The sequence below is a fragment of the Zonotrichia leucophrys genome, chromosome 5 (genome assembly GCF_028769735.1).
Source record: "Zonotrichia leucophrys gambelii isolate GWCS_2022_RI chromosome 5, RI_Zleu_2.0, whole genome shotgun sequence".
NCBI lineage: Eukaryota > Metazoa > Chordata > Aves > Passeriformes > Passerellidae > Zonotrichia > Zonotrichia leucophrys.
Window position 1 is genome coordinate 54,711,593 of NC_088175.1, and position 20,582 is coordinate 54,732,174.

General features: G+C 39.7%; 1 protein-coding gene across 2 annotated transcripts in view; it reads right to left on the bottom strand.

Annotated features, from left to right (window-relative positions):
• GALNT18 (polypeptide N-acetylgalactosaminyltransferase 18) overlaps positions 1-20,582 on the bottom strand; it is a 213,998-nt gene that overhangs the window by 58,631 nt on the left and 134,785 nt on the right. For both annotated transcript variants that reach the window (XM_064715707.1, XM_064715709.1), the window contains exons 5-7: positions 16,203-16,386; positions 15,090-15,287; positions 12,226-12,340 (exon numbers count right to left, since the gene is read on the bottom strand). In XM_064715707.1, the coding sequence (XP_064571777.1) occupies positions 12,226-12,340; positions 15,090-15,287; positions 16,203-16,386 (497 nt within the window). The remainder of the gene's footprint in view (positions 1-12,225; positions 12,341-15,089; positions 15,288-16,202; positions 16,387-20,582) is intronic.

The window sequence follows — 20,582 nt, forward strand, 5'->3', positions numbered from 1 at the left end:
TTAAAAAAAAATAAAAAACACAATAGAAATGCAGGTAGCAGGCATTAAAGCAGGATTTTCAAATGAAATTATGCTCTCGTGGAATCTCATGGAAGTGAGGATCCCCAGCTGCCTAAAATATGTAAAATCTCCAGCCAAGGAATGAAGGGCTTTGCTATTCATACACTAAACACTACACTGAACTGCATGCATGAATACTAAACAATAAACATAATTAATTGCTGCAAAAACCATCAGGTTTTCTTTTAAATTCTTCCCTGATTATATTTTAAATAATGGAATTTCTTGCAGTTTCTTTCTCTTCTAGACCAAAAGTCCACTTGAATCTGACCACTCCTACCTCCCCCCATCTCTTTCACTCATTTACATTAATCCCTGGTGCTCTAATCATTGTGTTGGAGCTATTGTGGATAGCTGGATGGTTTTTCAAGAGAAAAACCTTGAGGTGGCATAAATCTCACATGAGAAGTGCACAGAAAATACTAATTAATTACTCTAACCAAATACCTTTCAGTCAGATACAATTTTTATGGTTTTTTAAAAATTAGTATTTTAATACTAAGAAATACATTTTCTCAAAGACTCTACTCAGAGGGAAGCTGAGAAGCCTTTTAGAGTGGCCTGTTTTTCATCTAATAAAATTCCTGTAGATAAGAAGGAATAGCAGCTGAGGGGTTAGTTCCTCACAACTTCACACACTTCCCCTGTGGATTTTGCAGCTATTTTTTGCTCTCATTAGCAATCTTTATTCAGGCTTTATCCACACTGAATAGCACCCTACTAGTTTTCCTGTACTGCTATTTTATTTGATGGCTATAAACACATACAAAAGTTAAAAATCAGTAGAGCTTTTTCAAATTATCACCCATGGCTTCAGCAAGAAGTCTAAAGATAAGAAAACCATGTGGTTTGAAAGGCTTCAAAACCTTTTTCAAACCACATGGAATGGTCTGAAGTAAAATGTTATATTTCTGAGCATACTGTGGCTGCTATCAGTAATACTTAATGACTAACCTACTTGTACAAATTGCAAGGAAAACACTTGATTAATTTCCTAAACCATGGTTAAAAGGAAATTCGGCAACTTTGCCTATTGCCCACGAAGATAATTTACCTTTGAGGCAAGCAGTGGAAATTACCAGCAAAAATCTCAGTTTCCTGCCAAATCTTGAAATATACATATGCAGTTGTAAAAAATAACATATGCTTTCATCACTGTGACACAATAAACAGCAATTCACATGCCATGCTGTAAAAGCATCAATTGCAAAACTGTACCAGCAGGCCTCAGACTTTGCCTTAGAAAGTTTTGAAATGTGATCAGTGTGGTCAATGTATCTTTGGGAGTACTTTCCATGATTGCTGGAGTCCCAGATAGGCAAAACGTTTGCTTTACTCTGGAGGAATTTCCTGAGGTTCTGGTCCTGCTGGTTTACATTGCAAAAACAGTCTTTCAAGAAAAGAACACAGCAACAGGAGTTTCCCTTCCAAAGAGCTCTGAGCCCACTTCAGTGCATTTTCAATGTTCCCTTCCAAGGCAGCCCGAGAAAGGGCTCTTTATTCTTAAATTTCCTTAGGAGGTTCATATATTTGGTACAGCCCCAAGAAGGGCTTAGAGAGATTTCTCTTCTTGAAAACTTTCCTTGTTTCTTCATTGCTAGCTAGCAAAATTCCATTAAAAAATTCTAGGTCCAAAGGGACAGTAGCAGTGCCGAGGTGAACACTTACAGAGCTGAAAGACTAAAATCAGCATAGCCCATGATCTAAACTAAGCAAATCAAAGGAGATATGACAGGGACATTAAATGAGTACAGAGAACTTACTGGAGGGGAGGTGAGGGGGAAAGGAGGGGAAAACTCTCTTTTGCATCTTCAGTTGTTGTGGCTTGTGAACAATCTGTCCACTCTAAGCACTTCACGCTGGTAATTTGCAGAATGTTTATTGGCACACTGTTATAGCTGTGGCCCTAAATCTGTGAGTATTTCTGTTTACCAAGGTTAAAGCAGCACCTCAGAGTAAACAGAAAACAGGGAGAAAACAGGAGAGCAGCTTAAAAGCACGGAGAGGACACAGGTGGTGGCACAACAGCTGAGCTGTGAGCCCCCCTGTGCTGGAGAGGGACAGGACCTGAGCATGGGCAGTGCAGGGGGATGGCACAAGGGAGGCAGCCACAGGAGCAGGAACAAACCAAGTGGCTGCTCAGAGCAACTTGTGAAGTCCTGAAAGCCCTGTCAGCCCTCACTCACTGCCACCAGGCATCCCACAGCACTGCAGAGCCATGTGTCACTCACACTTTCCTACAGATACCCAAATCAATCTGCTAACAAGTTTTTTTAAGCAAATTCCATTCACATCTGGAAAACATCTTTCACTACATTATTTAGTAAATCCTCTCCAATTTCATTTAAATATATTTGAATTTGCAAATTTAATGCAAACAATCACAACTCTGAAGTTGATCCCTTTCTCGAATATTTAATTTATACTTCATTATAAAATGACATAACACTTCTTCTTCATTAGAAGTTTCTTTTTATCTCTTTAATCACTGAGTGTTCTTTTTATGTTCTAGAACCTTAATCTAATAACAAAACCAAAAACCTACAAGTCATCGAGCAGTTGATTAGCATGCACTGCATTCATTAAATTTACACAGAGCGTGCAGTTTCTCCAAGAGCTGATGTGACCTTGTTTGATACCATCACCTCATTTGGACTGCAAACAAAAACCTCTTAATAATTAAGTGATTTCTCAAAAAACTGAAGTAATTTCTAGCTTCTGTGAAGGTTGCAAACTACAAAATTAGAAGTACTCATTAAAGATGCCCCAAAGTTAAAAAAACAGTCAGTGTAAATTAATTACTACTGTGGATACAAACTAATTAGTTACCAGCATCTTTGAAATACATTTTTGGAAACAATTTATTGTAAAAACTACTTGCAAATCTTGTCATCCTTTGTAATTACCATTAATTGTTTACTGATAATCAGTAATGAGCCTGATGTTTTACAGACAAGTATAAGCTATTTTCATTTAATACCATAATCATTTTGAATCTGCTTTTTTATTTTGGTTGGCTTTTTTATTTTGACAGGTGACTGCAGAAAGGACAGAGAGAGCTGTCAGACACAAAGATCACTGAAATCAAGGTTCATATTTCTAGTTGCTATTAGTGGCTTTTCTATCACACCCTGGAAATTTTTGGATTGTCATGCACATTTGTTGGGTATCTGCCTCTGCAGAGCTAGAAACTATACCCACTGGATGGAATATGTTAATATTTATTTAGGTAATATCGCCACTGAATTCAGATAACCTTTACTAAATATGTCTGATCATCACACAATCCTGTCATACTTTAAGGTAAACTTATTTATTTGTATAGAAGAACAGCCTTTTTTCATAACCAAGCTGATAGTTTAATGTGAAACTCTAAGTAACCTACAAAAGCAGCCCCCCATACACAATCTAAAAGGCTTTTTAAAAGAAAAATAAAAGACTTTAACATAACTAGAGCTAAATATGTAAATTATCCCTTAAATCTAACTTTTGAAGTCATCATTAATTGCCTCACAGGCCTCATTTTACATTAATTGTGCCTTCATAAAACACTCTCATTGAAAACCTAATACATGTAAAGATTCTTCCCAAATTAAATTGTCATTACTTTTCTTCCTCTTTTAGCTAATTGCTTCATTATGTACTTTTTAAATTGTTTTGTTCTGCAGGGATTAATTTTGCATGTATCTTCATGAGCTATGAAACTGTTACAGTGTACTGCTGAACTGTGCATGGTGTGCTGCTGGTTTGAACTGTAGGAGCCGCTCTCCACCTGTGTCCCACCTGAGGTAACACGTGCCAAGGGTCACTTATGGCCCCATTCAGTTCTCTTCCAAGCGTGTCCATCTCATTGCCAGGCACAGTAAATAACCCACACATCAATCACTACGTTGCCAAGTTTATGTTATCAACAGGAAGAAAAAGAAATCGCTTTTTGTCACAAAAGGAAAAACAGGATTGCCACTGGTTTAGTATTCATGGAGCAATGTACTGTGCTGGCCATCTTTTATGGCTTTACCTTTCTCTCCTTACCACAGCTACACTTAGCCTGATCAGTCTTGTTAATCTTGCACTGTGCCTGAAGACCTGACCATAGAATACAACATGGGGCTGGGAGGGACCCATAAGGATCATCAAAGTTCAATTACTGGCCCTGCACAGGACACCACAAGAGTCACACCACCAAACACTTCCTCAGCTCTGTCAGGCTTGGTGTGGTGACCACTTCCCTGGGGAGCCTGTTCCAGTGCCCAGCCACCCTCTGTTGTCATGGTTCTATTTTATGAAAAATCCCTTTACCAGGATTTTCTCCTGAGGAGCTGCAACACCTCAGCAAAGAAATGCAAACAATAATTGTCTGATTGCTTGGAATGTGGTCTGGAGGTTGCTCACCAACAGGTGCATCTTTGATAGGTTCCATGTGAATTGTTTTTACTTAATGACCAATCCCAGTCCAGCTGTGTCAAGACTCTAGTCAGTCATGGGTTTTTTATTATTCATTCTTTGCTTGCCTTCTGATGTCTTCTTTCTCTTTCTTTAGCATAGTTTTAATATATCATTTTCATATCATATAACATCATATCACAATATAATAAATCAGCCTTCTAAAATATATAGAGTCAGATTAATCTCTCACCTCATTTTGGAAACCCTCACATCAACACCACAATAATTAATAACCACCCTCTGTGAAGAAACCTTTCCTAATATCTGACCTAAACCTCCCCTGACTCAGCTTCAGGCCATTCCCTTGGGTTCTGGTGCTGGTCAGAGAAGAGGTCAGGCCTGCTCCTCCTCTTCCTCTCACGAGGAAATTGTAACTGCAGTGAGCATCAGTCTCCACCCAGGCTGAACAGAACAAGTGCCCTCAGTCCCTCCTCACACAGCTTCCTCTCCAGACCCTTCATCATCTTCACTGCCCTTCTTTGGATGCTCTCTAACAGTTTAATGTCTCTTTTATATAGTAACACCCAAAACTGCCCCAGCACTCAAGGTGGCTCTCCATGAGCTGTCATCTCTCACTGCTTCTGCTAGCAGAAGTGGTGTCGACCCCAGACGCGCTGTCTATGCCCTCTTGCCTGGCTGGTGAGGCTGTGCCTGATGTCCCCAGGACATGGCTGGCTGTGCCTGATGTCCCCAGCCAGCTGGCCCTCCTGGCTGCAGGGCATTGCTGACCCACATTCAGTTTGCCATCGACCAGGACCCCCAGGTACCTTTCCACAGCACAAAAGCCCAAATTCTATCAGTATTATTAAAGACTGAGGCAAGAGCTCCTGAAGAATTCCCTGTTCAGCTAGGCTGGTCCTTTGCCTCACTCACTTGCCTTACACACATAAAGGTATCTGGCCTTCACACCTGTGACCTGAACATGCTGGATCCATCCTGGTGAACCCATCTCAGTCATCTACTCACTTCTGTACTACCACAACAACCCCCTGCTCTCCCTCACTGGTCTTCCTCTAATCTTTGTTAGATACTAAATCAGTCTTGGAATATTGAAATATCTCAATGAAATTAAATTCTAGAGGAACGCCACAAATATGGAATCTTCCCAGCTTAGGCCATGAAGACTTGGAATATAAGAAGGTACAGTGGCAATTACACTATGACTTGAAAGTGCGGGAGAGCATTAAACATGAGGCTAATAATGCACTAATTAACTTGCATCTCACCTGAGCCCATTAATGTGTGTGTATTGAGTTAAACTGTTTTACTATTTCCCATACCACTATAAATAGCACTTTCCTCTCATAAAACATATATATATATATATATATTACTTCCCAGTTGGTAATGTGCAACTACACATGCACAGTTGGTGAAAAAACACTTGTGAGAAATCTCCAAGTTCCTCCTCATCCTTCCTTGTAGGGTATAGTGATGTCTCATGTTAGCTGCTGCTGTAATACTTTTCTTTCCTGTGGGAGCAGCTAATAAAATGTTCTCTCCCCGGAAATAGCAAAACCACAAAACTGATTCACTGGTAATGTATAATTACACATGCTGTAGCTGCAGATTACCTGCTGAGGCATTCATAAGAACAGAGGGAAAAACAATTATTCCAATGTAGGAGTGACTGAAACCAGAGCAAGCCAAAAAAAAACCCAATAATGTCATGACTGGCAGAATTTGGAGGCATGGCAATTACTTATTTTGTTCTCAATAGAGCCTTTCTTTTTTTAACCTGTTGGAATTACAATCCTGTAAATAGAGAATTTTAGTCTGTGTCATCTTGGGATTCAAATTGTTGACACAGTGAGGTACTTTGCAAAACAAAATTAACCTCAGGAATATCCTGTGCACACAGATAAGCCACTGCTGGTTACACAGGGTGCCAGGCAAGTGCTTATGCCACACTTGCACTGCTAAGGAATTATTTTTGTCTTGGTGAAAGTGTGAGCTATGAAAAGCATTGGCTACATCTTGTAAGAAGTAACATTTGGTCATCTTTACAATTTTTTTCTTTCAGGCTTCAATCTAGAAATAGTCTCCTCTTAATTCACAACATGGATAAAAGCAAAATAAACTTCTCTCTATTTAAAGCTTTAATGTAAATTTAAAGAGAAATCATTATATGAAAAAGCCGTATTTAAAAATTATCTCAGAGTAACACCTAAGGATATTTCTGGTTTTGGGCTTCTCAGCCCTTTCCCTTTACACATCACCACCCTTGCACTGTTGAGCAGCACTTGTGATCACGTACTGAGGATGTTTTCTGTAGAGCAAATCATTCCCTAGCGGCAAAGGATATTGGCCTTCTTACTGAAAACAAGCTAAAAACATGGCTTTAAGCCTACAAGAAGTGATGATAGCTGCCAGTGCAAGAATGGGGAACATCTTGATTAATTTTCCTGAGGCATATTTGGGGAAGATCTCCTCCTCCTCTTCAGCATCGTCCTGTGGGAGCAGCGGCGCTGCGCGACCCCTCGGGTTCCCCACCCAGAGCTGTCTTTAATAAAAGTCTTTTTAAAGGAGTCTCCTGGCCCCATTTATCACATTGGCACACCAGCCTGTCAATCTGCCTAACAAAACAGTTTGTGAGGCAGCAGGCTAAATCACTAACTGATTGACATTGAAGTTAACCCTGTATTTGAAAGAAGATCAAAGTTTCCTGAAGCAGAGGTGTTCAGAGGCAGCAGGAATGGGGCAGACCACTGTGCTGGCAGGGCCAAAGCACTGGTGAGCTGCTGCAGGAACTAGAACAAGAGCATGGCAAGGAGAAGGAGGAAATGTAACCCAGTGTAGCCTATGTGCTGTGAAACTTCACTTGAGCTTGAACACTGTTGGTGCAGTTTAACATTATCCTCATCCTAAACCCAAAACACAGCACCGTACCAACTTCTAGGAACAAAATTATCTCCACCCCAGCCATGCCCAGGACAGCTGTGCAAAGGCTTTCCTTAATAAAATCAGACATCTATTTACATGCAATAAAGTCACAGTTTCATGTCATTTATGGGCTGTGTTAGGAACACTGACAGGTAAAATTGCTGAAAACTTCCAGGTAAAGAGGAAAAGGGGCAAAATGTTTCCCCATAAATATGGAGATTTGGGGCCAAGTGTAAGTATCTTCCTTGTGATTAACAAAAAGAACACTATCCCAAGGGCAATATTATAAGAAAGATCTCAGGTGAGAAACAATCAGGATACACACACACTGTGGGGACTGGAAATGGCTGGAACATGTCAGCAGCCATCAGTTTCTAGCATCAAATGGGAGAGACTCACTTAACTAACACGTAATGAAAAATCATGATCCCAGAAGTATGTTGGGGGGGGGGGGAGTTAAAGAAAAGACAAGATAGGTAAGACCCAAAAACACATTAATAAACCCCAAACAAACAACAAACCAAGACGCAGCCCAAAACCAACAAACAAATAATAAACTCTGGAATTTAAAAACAATAGATCAGAGAGAGCCATGACAGACTTCACATCTCCTTGCTTTGCCACAGAGGGACCCTAATGTATGGAAAATACCCCAAAGAACACTGGGACTATTTTTTGCTCAAGTAACTAATTTATCCATCTCTATTCATTAACTGCATTCCTCCAGTTCTCCACCATCAGAAACAGCATGAGATTCACAAAAGGTCTCAGACAAGCCACCAGACTAGCAAGAAATGAAGCAATTAATTTCACTACAGAAATATACTGTACAAAAGCAGTGTGCCACACTCAGTCTAACTATAAATGCAATTTTCCTCCTGGGTCAGCTGATGTAAAGTCCTGATATACCATTTAGTTGGAACAAGACTCAATCCTTTTCCCTTAAAGAGCTTTTACCTTATAATAAATTTTCCTCTTACCCATTTAAGAGGGCCATTATATCCTTGAGAACACGAATTCATCTGCAAGCACAAAGTCTTTGTGACACACAGAATTACTCTAAGTCAAAGCCTGGGCTTGCATTCCCATGACTCTGATGATGACTTAGTCTGGGACCTGAGGCAAATCACTGAGTGTTTGTTAGGAAATCCCTAAAAATGGCACAAATAACATCTTGTAACAGATATTCCAGAGCTTTGTCAAGCATGTAGGCTGCTTTTAAAGACAAAAGAATTGCTACAGGGTTGCTTTTGATAGAAAATCTTCTTCTGACTTGAGTGGCAATTGGAAGAAGCCTTTAAGAAGCCTACTGCAAACTAGACATGAACCATCCAAAGCAGAATCAGACTGAATGCATCCAATAGATTGCAGAGGATTTGTAGGGTCTCCCATGGCCACAAGAACTGCTTGTGCAGGCACGAGCCAGAAGCTGAGCCCAAATGACACTGAGAAACACCAGCCTTACACTCACATTCTTTTAAGGCAGTTACCAACACAGCTCCTGCTTGGTCACATGGATAAAAATGGGATTCCAATCTGCCCTCTAAATGCAACCTGGTAATTTAAAAGCACACTTAAGTCCATTCAGTTGGGAATGATTGAACAAAAAAGAAGCACCACTCATTCTAACTTGATTTTATAAATATGATGCTTCTTCACAGTAAATGAATATTTTTAAACCCCAGTTAAAATGATTGAGCTGCTCAAAGAGGATTCTATTAAGTCTTGCATCAACCAGCCTGCCTTTTTTGTCTTATGAGGCAAATAAACAGATTTACAAGAAAACATTTGGTTGAAGAGTAAATAAAGAGTTTCTTCTAAGAATCAAATGCATTCATGTTTTGAACTCATCTGCCAGCTTCTAGCTCAAGGCAAAAGATTTCTATTAATATTTATTTAATAATATATGTTTAGTATTTTACAAATGCTGTTACAAATCCATAGACAAGGGTAAAAATCTTAGAAGTTAAAACAGTATTTGAAATCAGAGACCAAGAGAGCTGAGTAGCAGCTCGGAAACAAATTCAGAATCAAGAGAATAATCCTCCAAAGTCCTGTTCTCTGTGGCTTGTTATGGTTTGCCAGCAATGGATCCTTCAAATACAATTTCCAATAGTTGGTGATTTTCTTGCACTCATATAACATAAATAACTAGATATTTGTGCAGATGATGAGGTGACAAACATAACTCCTGGGTGAGGATTGTGGGAAAAGTCTCCATTTGTCAGGGTCTAATTCCTCTCAGAGGTTTTACATCCTCTGGAACAAAATCAGTGATATATGGACGTGGGACCATGCTCTACTCACTGTGTTTAAGATAAACAGGTAGCTCAAATTATTCTAACATGTGCTATTTCTGCAGTCAAAAATAAACTCTCCAGTTCCTCTAGATGTTTGCTCTTACAAGCTTTTGCATAAAATTTCCCTGGCAGGCCATTTTGGACAGACAGTGTCTGCTTGCCCATTATCCTGAATGATAATGCTTTTCACACAGCAGAATACTAGAAAAATCTAGATACTTCTTTAAAGAAAGGAAAATGACAATGAAAGAGGAGGTGCAGTGAGCCATGCATAGTCACAGATTGGAGAGCAAAAAAGGAAACATTATTTATGGCACTAATACTGTAATTATAACGTCGTTTTTGTAGAACAATGACTATTTTGGTTAAGGCACTCATCATCAGCCCCACAGGTGAAAGCAACACAAGTAATGTAGAGATGTTCCAGTGCCCGACCACCCTCTCAGTGAAAAACCTTTTCCTGATATCCAACCCAAACCTTCTGTGACACAACTTGAGGCCATTCCCTTGGGTCCCCAGAGTGAAGAGAGCAGTGCCTGCACCTCTCCTTTCCCTGGTGAGGACATTGAAGACCACAACGAGGTCTCCCCTCACTGACTCTCATCCTTGTATGATCTCAGACACACTGAGGATTGTGAGAAGAGCATTAATAAACTGTTAAACAATCTGTTTATTACAGCTCTGTGATTTGTTTTCATACAGCCAGATCCAAGCCAGCATAAATTCAGATAAGGAAGCATATATTATGCTACCTTGCACACTACAATCTGTTACAGATGAAAGTTTTTTTATGTAGGTCAGGCACTGCTTCCCTGGAGACAGAGAAAAAGCCATAAGGAAATCAGAGCAGTGTCAGGCCTTATTTCAGTGATCCAGCATACTCCAAAATTTCAATTATGCAGAGATTGTGTCTCTCTGGCCTTGTCTACCAATGTACCAACATCAGCTCCTCCAAGGCCAAGTGCTGCAGACTAGACAGGGTACATCTCACGATGCAAACCGAGAGAAAACTCCTTGCACTCACGAGGAAACAATAATTTTTTGTCAGTTGTAAAAAGAAGAGAAAAATCAAAGTGATGTTAATGTGTCCGTGTTCACAGGGGTTCTTGGATGAGGCAAGAGACGAGAATGTTGACTCCATGATCAGAAGACCTGCTTTATTATTTTATTATATATATATATATAACATTATAACTATACTAAAAAGAAATAGAAAGAAAAGGTTTCCTCAGAAGGCTAGCTAAGCTAAGAAAAGAATGATAACAAAGGCAGCTCTCAGACTCTGTCCAAGATAGCTCCGTCTTGATTGGCCATTAATTAATTATAAACATTCAAGATGGCCCAATCAAAAATCCACCTGTTGCATTCCACAGCAGCAGATAACCATTGTTTACATTCTTTTTCTGGGGCCTCAGCTTCCCAGAGGGGAAAATCCTAAAGAAAGGATTTTTAGTGAAAAAGATGTCTGTGACAATGTTAATTTTCAACTCATTGCAACACTGAGCTGCAAAGTAAGTTTTTGGGAGCAGAAGGCAGCTCTCTGACCCTTACAGTGGGAAGAACAATGTTATTAAAACAAGCAGTCTTGCATTTCTCTCTCCCTTTCCTTAAAAAAGTGCTCTGCTGTAGCTGAAAGGGGGTCTGTGCTTCTCTCTGGCTGAAAAAACTCTTTATCTCTAACAGGCGGAAAAAAAAGAACTTCAAGAAACCAGAAATAAAAGAGTATTTTTTGTTATATCTTGCTGTCTCAGGAGATAATTCTATATTCTTACAGTAAGTTCCCTTTTTTTGCTATTGTACAACAGTATGCTTATATTCTGGCAACTAAAAGGCTCAAAACACAATGTTACCTCTCCCTCACATTTCCTAGCAGGGCTCAGAATTTAGTTTTATAACACACCACACCATTTTTTCATTACAATTATCTACCTAGGAATTCCACTCTTATCAAAAACCTGAGAGATTCTCAAAGAGAACAGAAAAGTGTTTAACTGTGAAGAGATACAGAAAGAAGTACACAAATCACACACAATACTGCATTATAGTAAACAGGTGAAGAGTGTACAATGGAAAAAGAAAATATATGCACTTATGCACATTATGAATACCTTAATTCCCTTCTGTCTGGAAGGCAGCATAAATGCCTCTATATTCTACTTTGCTCCACAGTGATTTTCCTAATTGAAATAAACAAAGTAATCTAGAAAGGTTTTTCCCATCCCACCTGAGAGAAACTGCTCTTACTGAGTGTGGGACCACAGGTAAGCAGGGAGATTTAGCTATCAACTCCGCAAAACCCTGTTAAAAGAACAATCCTAAATTCTATACATCTACCCTTGTCCCAGATTAAGTTCTGTAAAGAGAGCTATTGCTCTTTTTTCCCTCCTCTCTCCTGAAATAAATGTACATGTATGCAGAGCTGTGGATCTCCTTTTCCTGCCACCATCCATGTTTTGGACTGCTTTCCCCCTCTGCAATAAGAAGTAAGCTATATTTTAAATGTAAGCCACCAGTATTGGCTAATTGTTTTCCTTACCCTGATTCCAAGCTCCACATTCTCTCCTCCATACACTTCCATGCCTTCATCCAGTAATCCAATCTCTTGGAAGTATTCTCTGTCTACTATGAAGCATCCAATCAGTGCAGGACTTCTGGAAGAATAAATCATCAGCAACCAAAATTAGCAGATAAATTATGAAGAATTTTATTTTTCAGGCACAGATTGTATTTATCATTGCTAGGTAAAATGATGCAGCAAAACAGATTCTTAAGAAAGTATTTCCCAAAGAGTTTTATTGAGCCTTGCCTTCTAACATTCCTAATTCTAAAGTGAAATGAGCACCATTGAAGGAAATTAGAGTCAAATTATTGGACATAAATATTCACCAGAGCAGTAGGGATTTCAGTGCTAGTAGTGTGAGATCCAGGTGCCCCAGTTGTTTCTCTGTAGTCTCTGTCCTTGCTAAGTCCTCAAGTCTCTTGTCTGTGACAATTGCAAATGATACCCACTGATGTGCAGCTCTGTGTGTTTAGCCAGCAGCTAGGTTCAGCTAGAGCTAAAAACTTTTGTCTGTAAGCTTACCTAAAAAAAGAGATTATTTCTTGAATAGGACTGTCCAGATAAATTTTTTTAATATAGAATCAAGAAAAGCTTGCCTTTACCAGCATAGCGTAACATTAGTCCATTACCCTGAGCCAAACCTAAACAAATCACATAGCTTTACTGGATCAGTAAACTCTATTTATGTCATGGTGTGAACCAACCAATTTTTACTATACAGAGCCAATTTTAATCAGGTAAGAGTTCAGCCACAGAGGGTACAATTTCACCTTATGAGAAGAGAAGGATATAGAGTCATTTATTCTTTTCATTCTTCTCCTACTTTATAATCCACAATGGCAAGAAATAAATATGTCTTTTCAGATTATTATGCTGATATCAGGCACTCTAGTAATGACAGGATATTAATTAGCAGTACAGAAGAAATCACCCTGCTTTTATGGAGAACACTCAAGCTACAGCTAGTGGACACATCTGCTTTCAAAGAGATCATAGGCTGTCTTAATCACAAATTGTACAGTTCTACAGAAATCTATATATTAATGCCTCCAAGTGCTATAGTACCCATTTTATAACAATGAAAGACCATCTTTGATGTATTTATTAATGAAGAAAATAGCAGAAGACTTATGCTTCTTTTATGATAAGGTACTTTTGCCTTTGTTGTTGTTTTTAAGTATTTCTCAGTGCACCTGCTTCCCTTTGCTATAATTCTGAAGGAATAATGGAGGCACGATAGAAACCATCCATCAATACACATGGCTTTGTTTGTTGGTGTGTTTGTTTTAATTATCCAACACACACATGCAGCATATTGCACTGAATTAAAAAATGTGCCAGGGAAAGAGCTAGGGAACAAACCTGAAATTCATAAAGTACACTCACTCCCCAGTCCTCATATGGAACAGAGTTTGGGGGTAAGATGGAAAAGTATATTCACTCATCACTTTGTGGTTCACTACTTTTAATTTTAAAAATAATAATAATTACTTTATATAATTAATCACAATAGAATGGCTTGGGCTGGAAGGGACTTTAAAGATCATCTCATTCCAAACCCCAGCCATGAGCAGGTACATCTTCAAACAGATGAGGTTGCTCAGAGCCCCATTCAGCCTGGCTTTGAACACTTCCATGAATGGGACATCCACAACTTCCCTGGCAACCTGTTCCTGTGCCTCACCACCCTCACAGAAAAGAATTTCATCTCAATATCTAACATAACCCTGCCTTCTGTCAGCTTAAAGCTGTTTCCCTCTTGTCCTGTCACTACCCACTTTTGTCCCTCACCAGTTTTCTTGGAATCACCATTTAGGTACTGGAAGGTGCTGTAAATCTCCCTGCAGCCTTTTCTTCTCCAGGCTGGACAACCCAAGCTCTCTCAACCTGTCTTCACAGGAACATTTTTATAGTGTCAACAGAGTTCATTAACAGCAATAACTATTTCTAATGATGTGGAAATTAACCACTTTTTACATTTCTCTTTGGCAAACCTGTTAACTTTTATCTCCTGCTTTCCAATTCTAGGTTCTGTTCATAGGTCAGTGCAGTTCAGAGCGTGTTAAACTGACAGAACCTGAGAAATGCCTGCCTGCAAAGATAGCTACTGGATGAAGAATAGCTGCCACTGCTGTTTGAGGTTCTGCCTTCAGGAGGCAAAAACAGCATTCACACTTTCTTTCTGCAGGGAGCTGGAGCACAGGTACCAGTGACCTCCTTGGAATGAATGTGTGTCTACAAGAAAGGCCTGTAATCTCAGCAGAGCTGCTCAGTGGGTTCAGAGGGTACTTCTCCCCTCCCTGAGACAAAGGTTTTGTTCTGTACCAGTCTAACAACACTCTGGACATGGTAAGAAAGTAAAGAAAGTGCAGACCCAGACTGTCCCAAAGCAAGGACCCAGTACAGCCTTTGCTCACAGTGTCAGTGACCAGACATTAACTCCTGGGACACAGCACAGCTGTACACCTATGTGACAACATTAGAAAGAATACAGCTGTCAGATCAGCTCTGCTTATATCATGGAACTGCAAAGAAAATTCCATTTCTGGCCTGTAAGCACTAAATTAGCAGGCAAGACATTTGGAGAATGGAGTGCTGCTGAGCAGCCCTGCCTACCATTCCACTTGGGCAGGAAACCTATTTAAAAAGATCTACTGAAAACAAAAGTTTCCTTTAAAAACATCTGCTGAAAACAAGAGTTTTCTTGATGACTGTGTAGGCATCAAGGACATTTAAGTATTCAAAGTTTACAGTCAGTAAAACCTATCACACAGCTGAGCCCACTTGCCCCCTGTCACACCCAGGAGAGTTTTAGACACTGTAATCTAGTTATTTATTACCTTATTGGAGCAGTTGTGTTCTCCAGTTTCCACCAGGACTTAGGAGGGTTCAGATACCTGCACCACAGCTCCCAGTCAAACCCTTGTGCTGAGAGGGGATACTCCTCTATTTCAAAATTATCATACTTAATGTTATCGAATGATGGAGAAATTACTCTTTTTCTGTTTTCTTTTATCCTGGTGAGCACTGGTTCAGCCCTAAAAAAAAAAAGAAATACACTGTTAAGATTACACCAATGCAAGCATAGCACTGATGGATATCATGGAGTAGTTTGGTTTGGAAGGAGCCCTTTAAGATTATTTAGTACACCACCAAATAAACAATATAGCAGCTAATGCTGTATTTTTCAGAAGGAGCAAAGTCTAAAGCTGTTACCCATTCAGAGCCCTTTCTGCTTGGAGATGGTGTTTTGACAGTGCAGGATTTGCCCCAAAATAATACACTGCAACATATTCTCTAGGATGCCCTGTTGTTAACCTTGATTTGAGCTGGTGGATGGAAGAAATGAGTATCTGCATATCATAGAGCATTTATACCCTTGCTACCAAGTAATGATAAACTTCAGGCTCTCAGCACTATCAAGGACATCAGGATCAGAGTTAATAATAGATCTATCCTAGAGACAGAAGCTCTTGCCTTTTTACCATCACTTTTACTTAAGGAGCAAGGGAGATATTAAATCCAGACTGAACACGTTAAAATACCTTATTTTAGTTAAGTTTACTTTTGCAGAGTGGCCAAAATAACACTTCTTTGTTTACACTGCAGAACGTAAAAGATACAGAATATTTTTTGATGAAAGGAAGATACATTCACCCTCATGGGCAAAGGGCTACATTACTGGAGAAGATTTTTAATGTGCAGTTTTCTAATATGATTTAACTACCTTGTAATTAGATCAGCAGATTACTCAAACCATAAAAATGTATCGAGATCATATTACACAGCACAAACACGTTTTTCCTGCTTGTGTCCATGATTATGTCTGAATTTTCATTAAAAAGCTCAGAATTCTAACTCCCCCTCTAAATGCAAGAGGAATGCCAGTCAGTCATTTAACAGCAGTGCTTGGAAAAGGTCCCTGGGTCAGAGAAATGGAAGGAGGCACATACCAGCCCACGTTGAATTCCACGTGGGCATCGAAGAGAGCGACGACCGGCGCTGTGGCTGCTCTCCAGCCGCTGACCCGCGAGCGGATCAGCCCCTCCTGCTTGCTGTGCCGGACAACCTTGATGAAACCAGGCTTGTGGGCATTCACCTCATCAACATACTTCTGCAGCTTCTCCTTGAGCTCCTCTGGAGAAGGGGAAGAATTAGGGGTTAGCAAGAAATGTCAGCTTGACAAGAGGTAAAAATCCGTTCTTTCTGTCGTAGATGAGCGATCCCCATCCGGGGAATAAAGTGCTCTCACTCCATGATTCCAGAGGGCTGAACAAATGCTGCATTAAGCTGTATTATATTACACTAATACCATATTAAAACTATACTAAAGACATACTAAATGCTGCTAAAGAAAAACACATGACTGTCTGGAGACACTCACAACACAGCTTTGACCCAATTGGCCAAGCAATCCAAACAACCCTTACTGGTGTCCAGCTAACAAATCACTTCGGGCAAACAATCTCCATTACACATTCCACATGTTCCAAACAGGAGCAGCAAGCAGAGATAAGAATTGTTTTCTCTTCTTCTCTGAGGTTTCTCACTGCCTTCCCCAGGAAAAATCCTGGGAGAATGTGAATACCACACTTTCAGTAAAACAGGAGTAGCCTTCACACAGCTACTCAGAATTCTCAAACAGTCAGTCTAAAAGGAGGCAAACTAAAAGGAGGAAAACAAAAAGGAGAAGGACCATGAATTATTTAACAATAAAAAATTTCAGATATAACTATTTAGCCTACATGACTGCCATCAGAATCCTGGCACTGTTTAACAGTAACAAGCCACAAAATGAAGTGTCATAGCTACATAAGAGCATGTTATTTCACTGTAACAAAAAACAAAGCACCTGTCCTATATTTCCAGGAAAAAAAATAAAAAGCCTAAGTATTTTCCATGAATCTTCTCTACCAATATTGCAAGGAAAAAAGAGAACTAAGAATAAAATGCATTATTTTTCTCTTTCCATTTTTCTTTCTAAACTTTGACAACTGGTTTCTGTCTCGACTAAAAAGTTCAACAACTTTTGCTCTTAGAACAAAGACCAGTAAAAGCTTTAGAGAAGAATCATTCTCAATTAAAATATAATAACTCTTAGATCCACAACTGTTATCTCTCTGGTTTAAAGACCACTGCATGAGAAAATACAATATGTAGAGTATAAATATTGTGATCACAAATATTGTTAACTGAAAGTAATGATCACTTTATTCTTTATTAGCATTCCTATGTTCTATTTACATTATGGTATCACTCAGAATTCCCTTTGGGACAATAAATTCGCTTCATTCTCAATCTCTCCACAAAACCAGGAATGTCTTTGCTGTGATGCAGAATAATGTTCCTGTGGCTATAATGCTATACTGGGCATTATCCAATCTGCATTAAAGTTTAGTGCTGACTGTGAAAACTTGAGCAAACCATTTAACTTCTCCTGAGGAACAGCACCAAACCTGCCTGAGTGCAGGAAGCATTTGGACAACCCCCCCAGATACATTCTCAAGTGAATTTTGGGGTGTCCTGCCATCGAGCCCCAGGCAGTTTGAGAATCTGAGAAATCAGCCTTTCACTCTGGGAGCTGGCCATCTCCAACAGATCTGGACAACCAGCATGCTGGAATGGGTAATGGCACAGAAAATTAAAAGCAAGCACGCTTTATGAGCCGTATTAAACATTCATCCTTGGAAAGGAGGAGGGTGTGTGCTCTCTTGAGCTGACAGAACAACAGAGCTTATCAGGTACAAATTCATCCTGAAGTTCATCCCTGTTTGTAAAGGCTCTTGGACATCCACCAGGTGTGATGCAGCTGGTTCCTCAGGCCTTGCAGGACTCTGCATGCCATGGACCTTTGAATCAATGAACTCTGCATGAACCGAGAATAGCACAGAAAAATCCTGATGCTCACAGGTTTTCATAAAAACAAGAATTAAAAAGAAACAGTCTGCTGATCATGGCCATCACAACATTTAAACTGCAGCAGTATTTTAGGAATTGACTGGATATATTCCCAAAATTTTCAACATTACATTGCCAATATCTATTCAATTTGTTTGTCTGTGACTGCATCACCTGGAATAAACAAAATGAGCCACTTACATAGCACAGAGCACTCTTCTATTTTGGATTAGACTTGCTGCTTATTGATCAATACACTTTTTCTCCTTTATGAAGTAAAAAAAACCCCACATTAATTTCTTTCATGCTTGTGCCAAACTACGTGTTCTTAGTGCTCACCCCCTAACAGAGATTTGTAGCAAGCACAGAACTATCAAACCAATCACTAGCTAACAGCACATTAAATTGAAAAGAAGACATTTATGTTACTGTAATTCCATGCACCTAAAAATAGCACAAACCTGGTCTCTATTCCCAAAATGCAACACTGCAGAGGATGAATATCAAAACATGAAGATTAAAGCTTTTTTCTTGGTATTCTTTTTTTTTCTGCTCACAGCTTTGCAATACCAGAGGCTTTATTTGCCACAACAATGCAGCATCACCACTGAGGATAAAACATGTGAAAGGAAAGCAGGCTCTAATCAAGGACTCGAAAATCAGTAGCCTTGACAGAGTCATTGCTCTCTCAGTCACTCGACTACAGTAAGTGGGCTATTCTTACTCCTGCTTTACGCATTTCCTAATGTGGACTGACTTCAGAAGCTTGAGTAAACACAAAATCTATTTCATAGCTAGGTGTAGAATGGAAAGAGATGGAAATGGAACAGAACCCAAACCCTGGCTTGCCACCAGCGTGACTTCAGCTGCACATCAGAGCTGTGACACTCACTAGGCAGCGCACACTTCTGATTTTCTGGTTGCACTGCAGCTCTTTGCAAATGAAGTGGATGGCCTGAGAGCATCTCAGGGGAACCTGGGAGGTTTACCCGTGGTCAGTCAGCATGGAGGAACCATCCCCTGGGCTTCAGGATCACCACAGGACACAGAGCAGTAGTTTGCAGTCAGGCACTTTCGGGCCTTTGTTATGTAAAACAGATCAGCTTTGCTCTGCAAAGGCAGAGTGCTGAGCAGAGCATTATGTGCGCCCTTTGTCTTACAAGACCTATTGGACAGGTTCTCCCAGAAGAAAAGATAAAACTGTGAAAAAAATGGATTATTTTCACTCAGCCACAGGACAGAGACGACATGCTAATAAAGTTTAGAAAGTCACAATTTTGGAAAACACTTAAAGATGACTTAGCAAAAGAGCTGAGTCAGTTTTTTCCCCATGCATTCCATGTCTTCCTGAGTTTTACATGAGAAATCTGAGTTAAATTGTATTTGACAGTTTTAGAGCACCCAGTCCAACTGGCCTGAATGATGGGACTCTCCCCCCAGAACTATTCATGCAATTTGCTATGGCTCTGATGGTCTTCAGCAATATCATTTCAACCCAAGTTCTTTTTTTTTTCCCACTTCAAGATATGTTGCCTGAATAATAAACAGGCTTCTTCATTAATTATTGTGCTTCACAGCTTTATGTCACCATAGAGAGAAGACAGGGAATAGGCAAATGTGTCATCTTCAATACACTGTTGATTCAGTGTCTAATTATAGAAACAAACAGGCTTATAAAGATAGATACATTAGCCTTTCAGTGCAGAATCTCTCATATAAGGACTCAATTTGACTAAGCTGAATGAGGCTCTGCAATTGGAATGAAAGAGCAGCCATATATGGAATGGGAAAATGGCACTTGGAAATCTTGCACTCTACCACCTGTCTCTATATGGTACAGATGTCTGGAAAGCACAGCACAACTCTCCTCACAAATGTAGAAAATATAATTAGTGTGCCATAATTATGTTTAATATTAACATAATTAAGTTCAAACTCTTCTAAGAGGTTGTTTGTTTATTTTTAACAAATTGACAAAGATTTTGTTTGTCAAGTTCTCCTACTCAGTGTGACAAAGCAGTGCGAAAGGATTCACACAATTTTGCCTTCTTAGGAATCAGCAGAAACTAGACAGGATGGAGAAAGGAGCATGAGGAGTCAGAGGCATCAGCCACTCCATTTTCTAGAATGGAAAACCATCTACAGATTATGCTTTTCATCCAGCTGCATGAAGTGTGCTACCTTTTGTAAGCCTCTGTCCCCACTAAGCTGAGAAGTGAGCAGGCTCAATGCCCAGTGCTGTCAGGTGCCTCAGCCCCTCAGTGTCCTACAGCAGCTGTGGGTCTGGCCCCAGACTTCAAATTTCAAAGTAATTAATACAGACAGCCTTGCCACAAATAACAAATTACTGCCTCACAGTCATGGAGAAGGAGCTTAAAGAGCAGCTAATCAAGGCTAACTTTCAGGAACTTTCATACTTTGCCATACTCCCACTC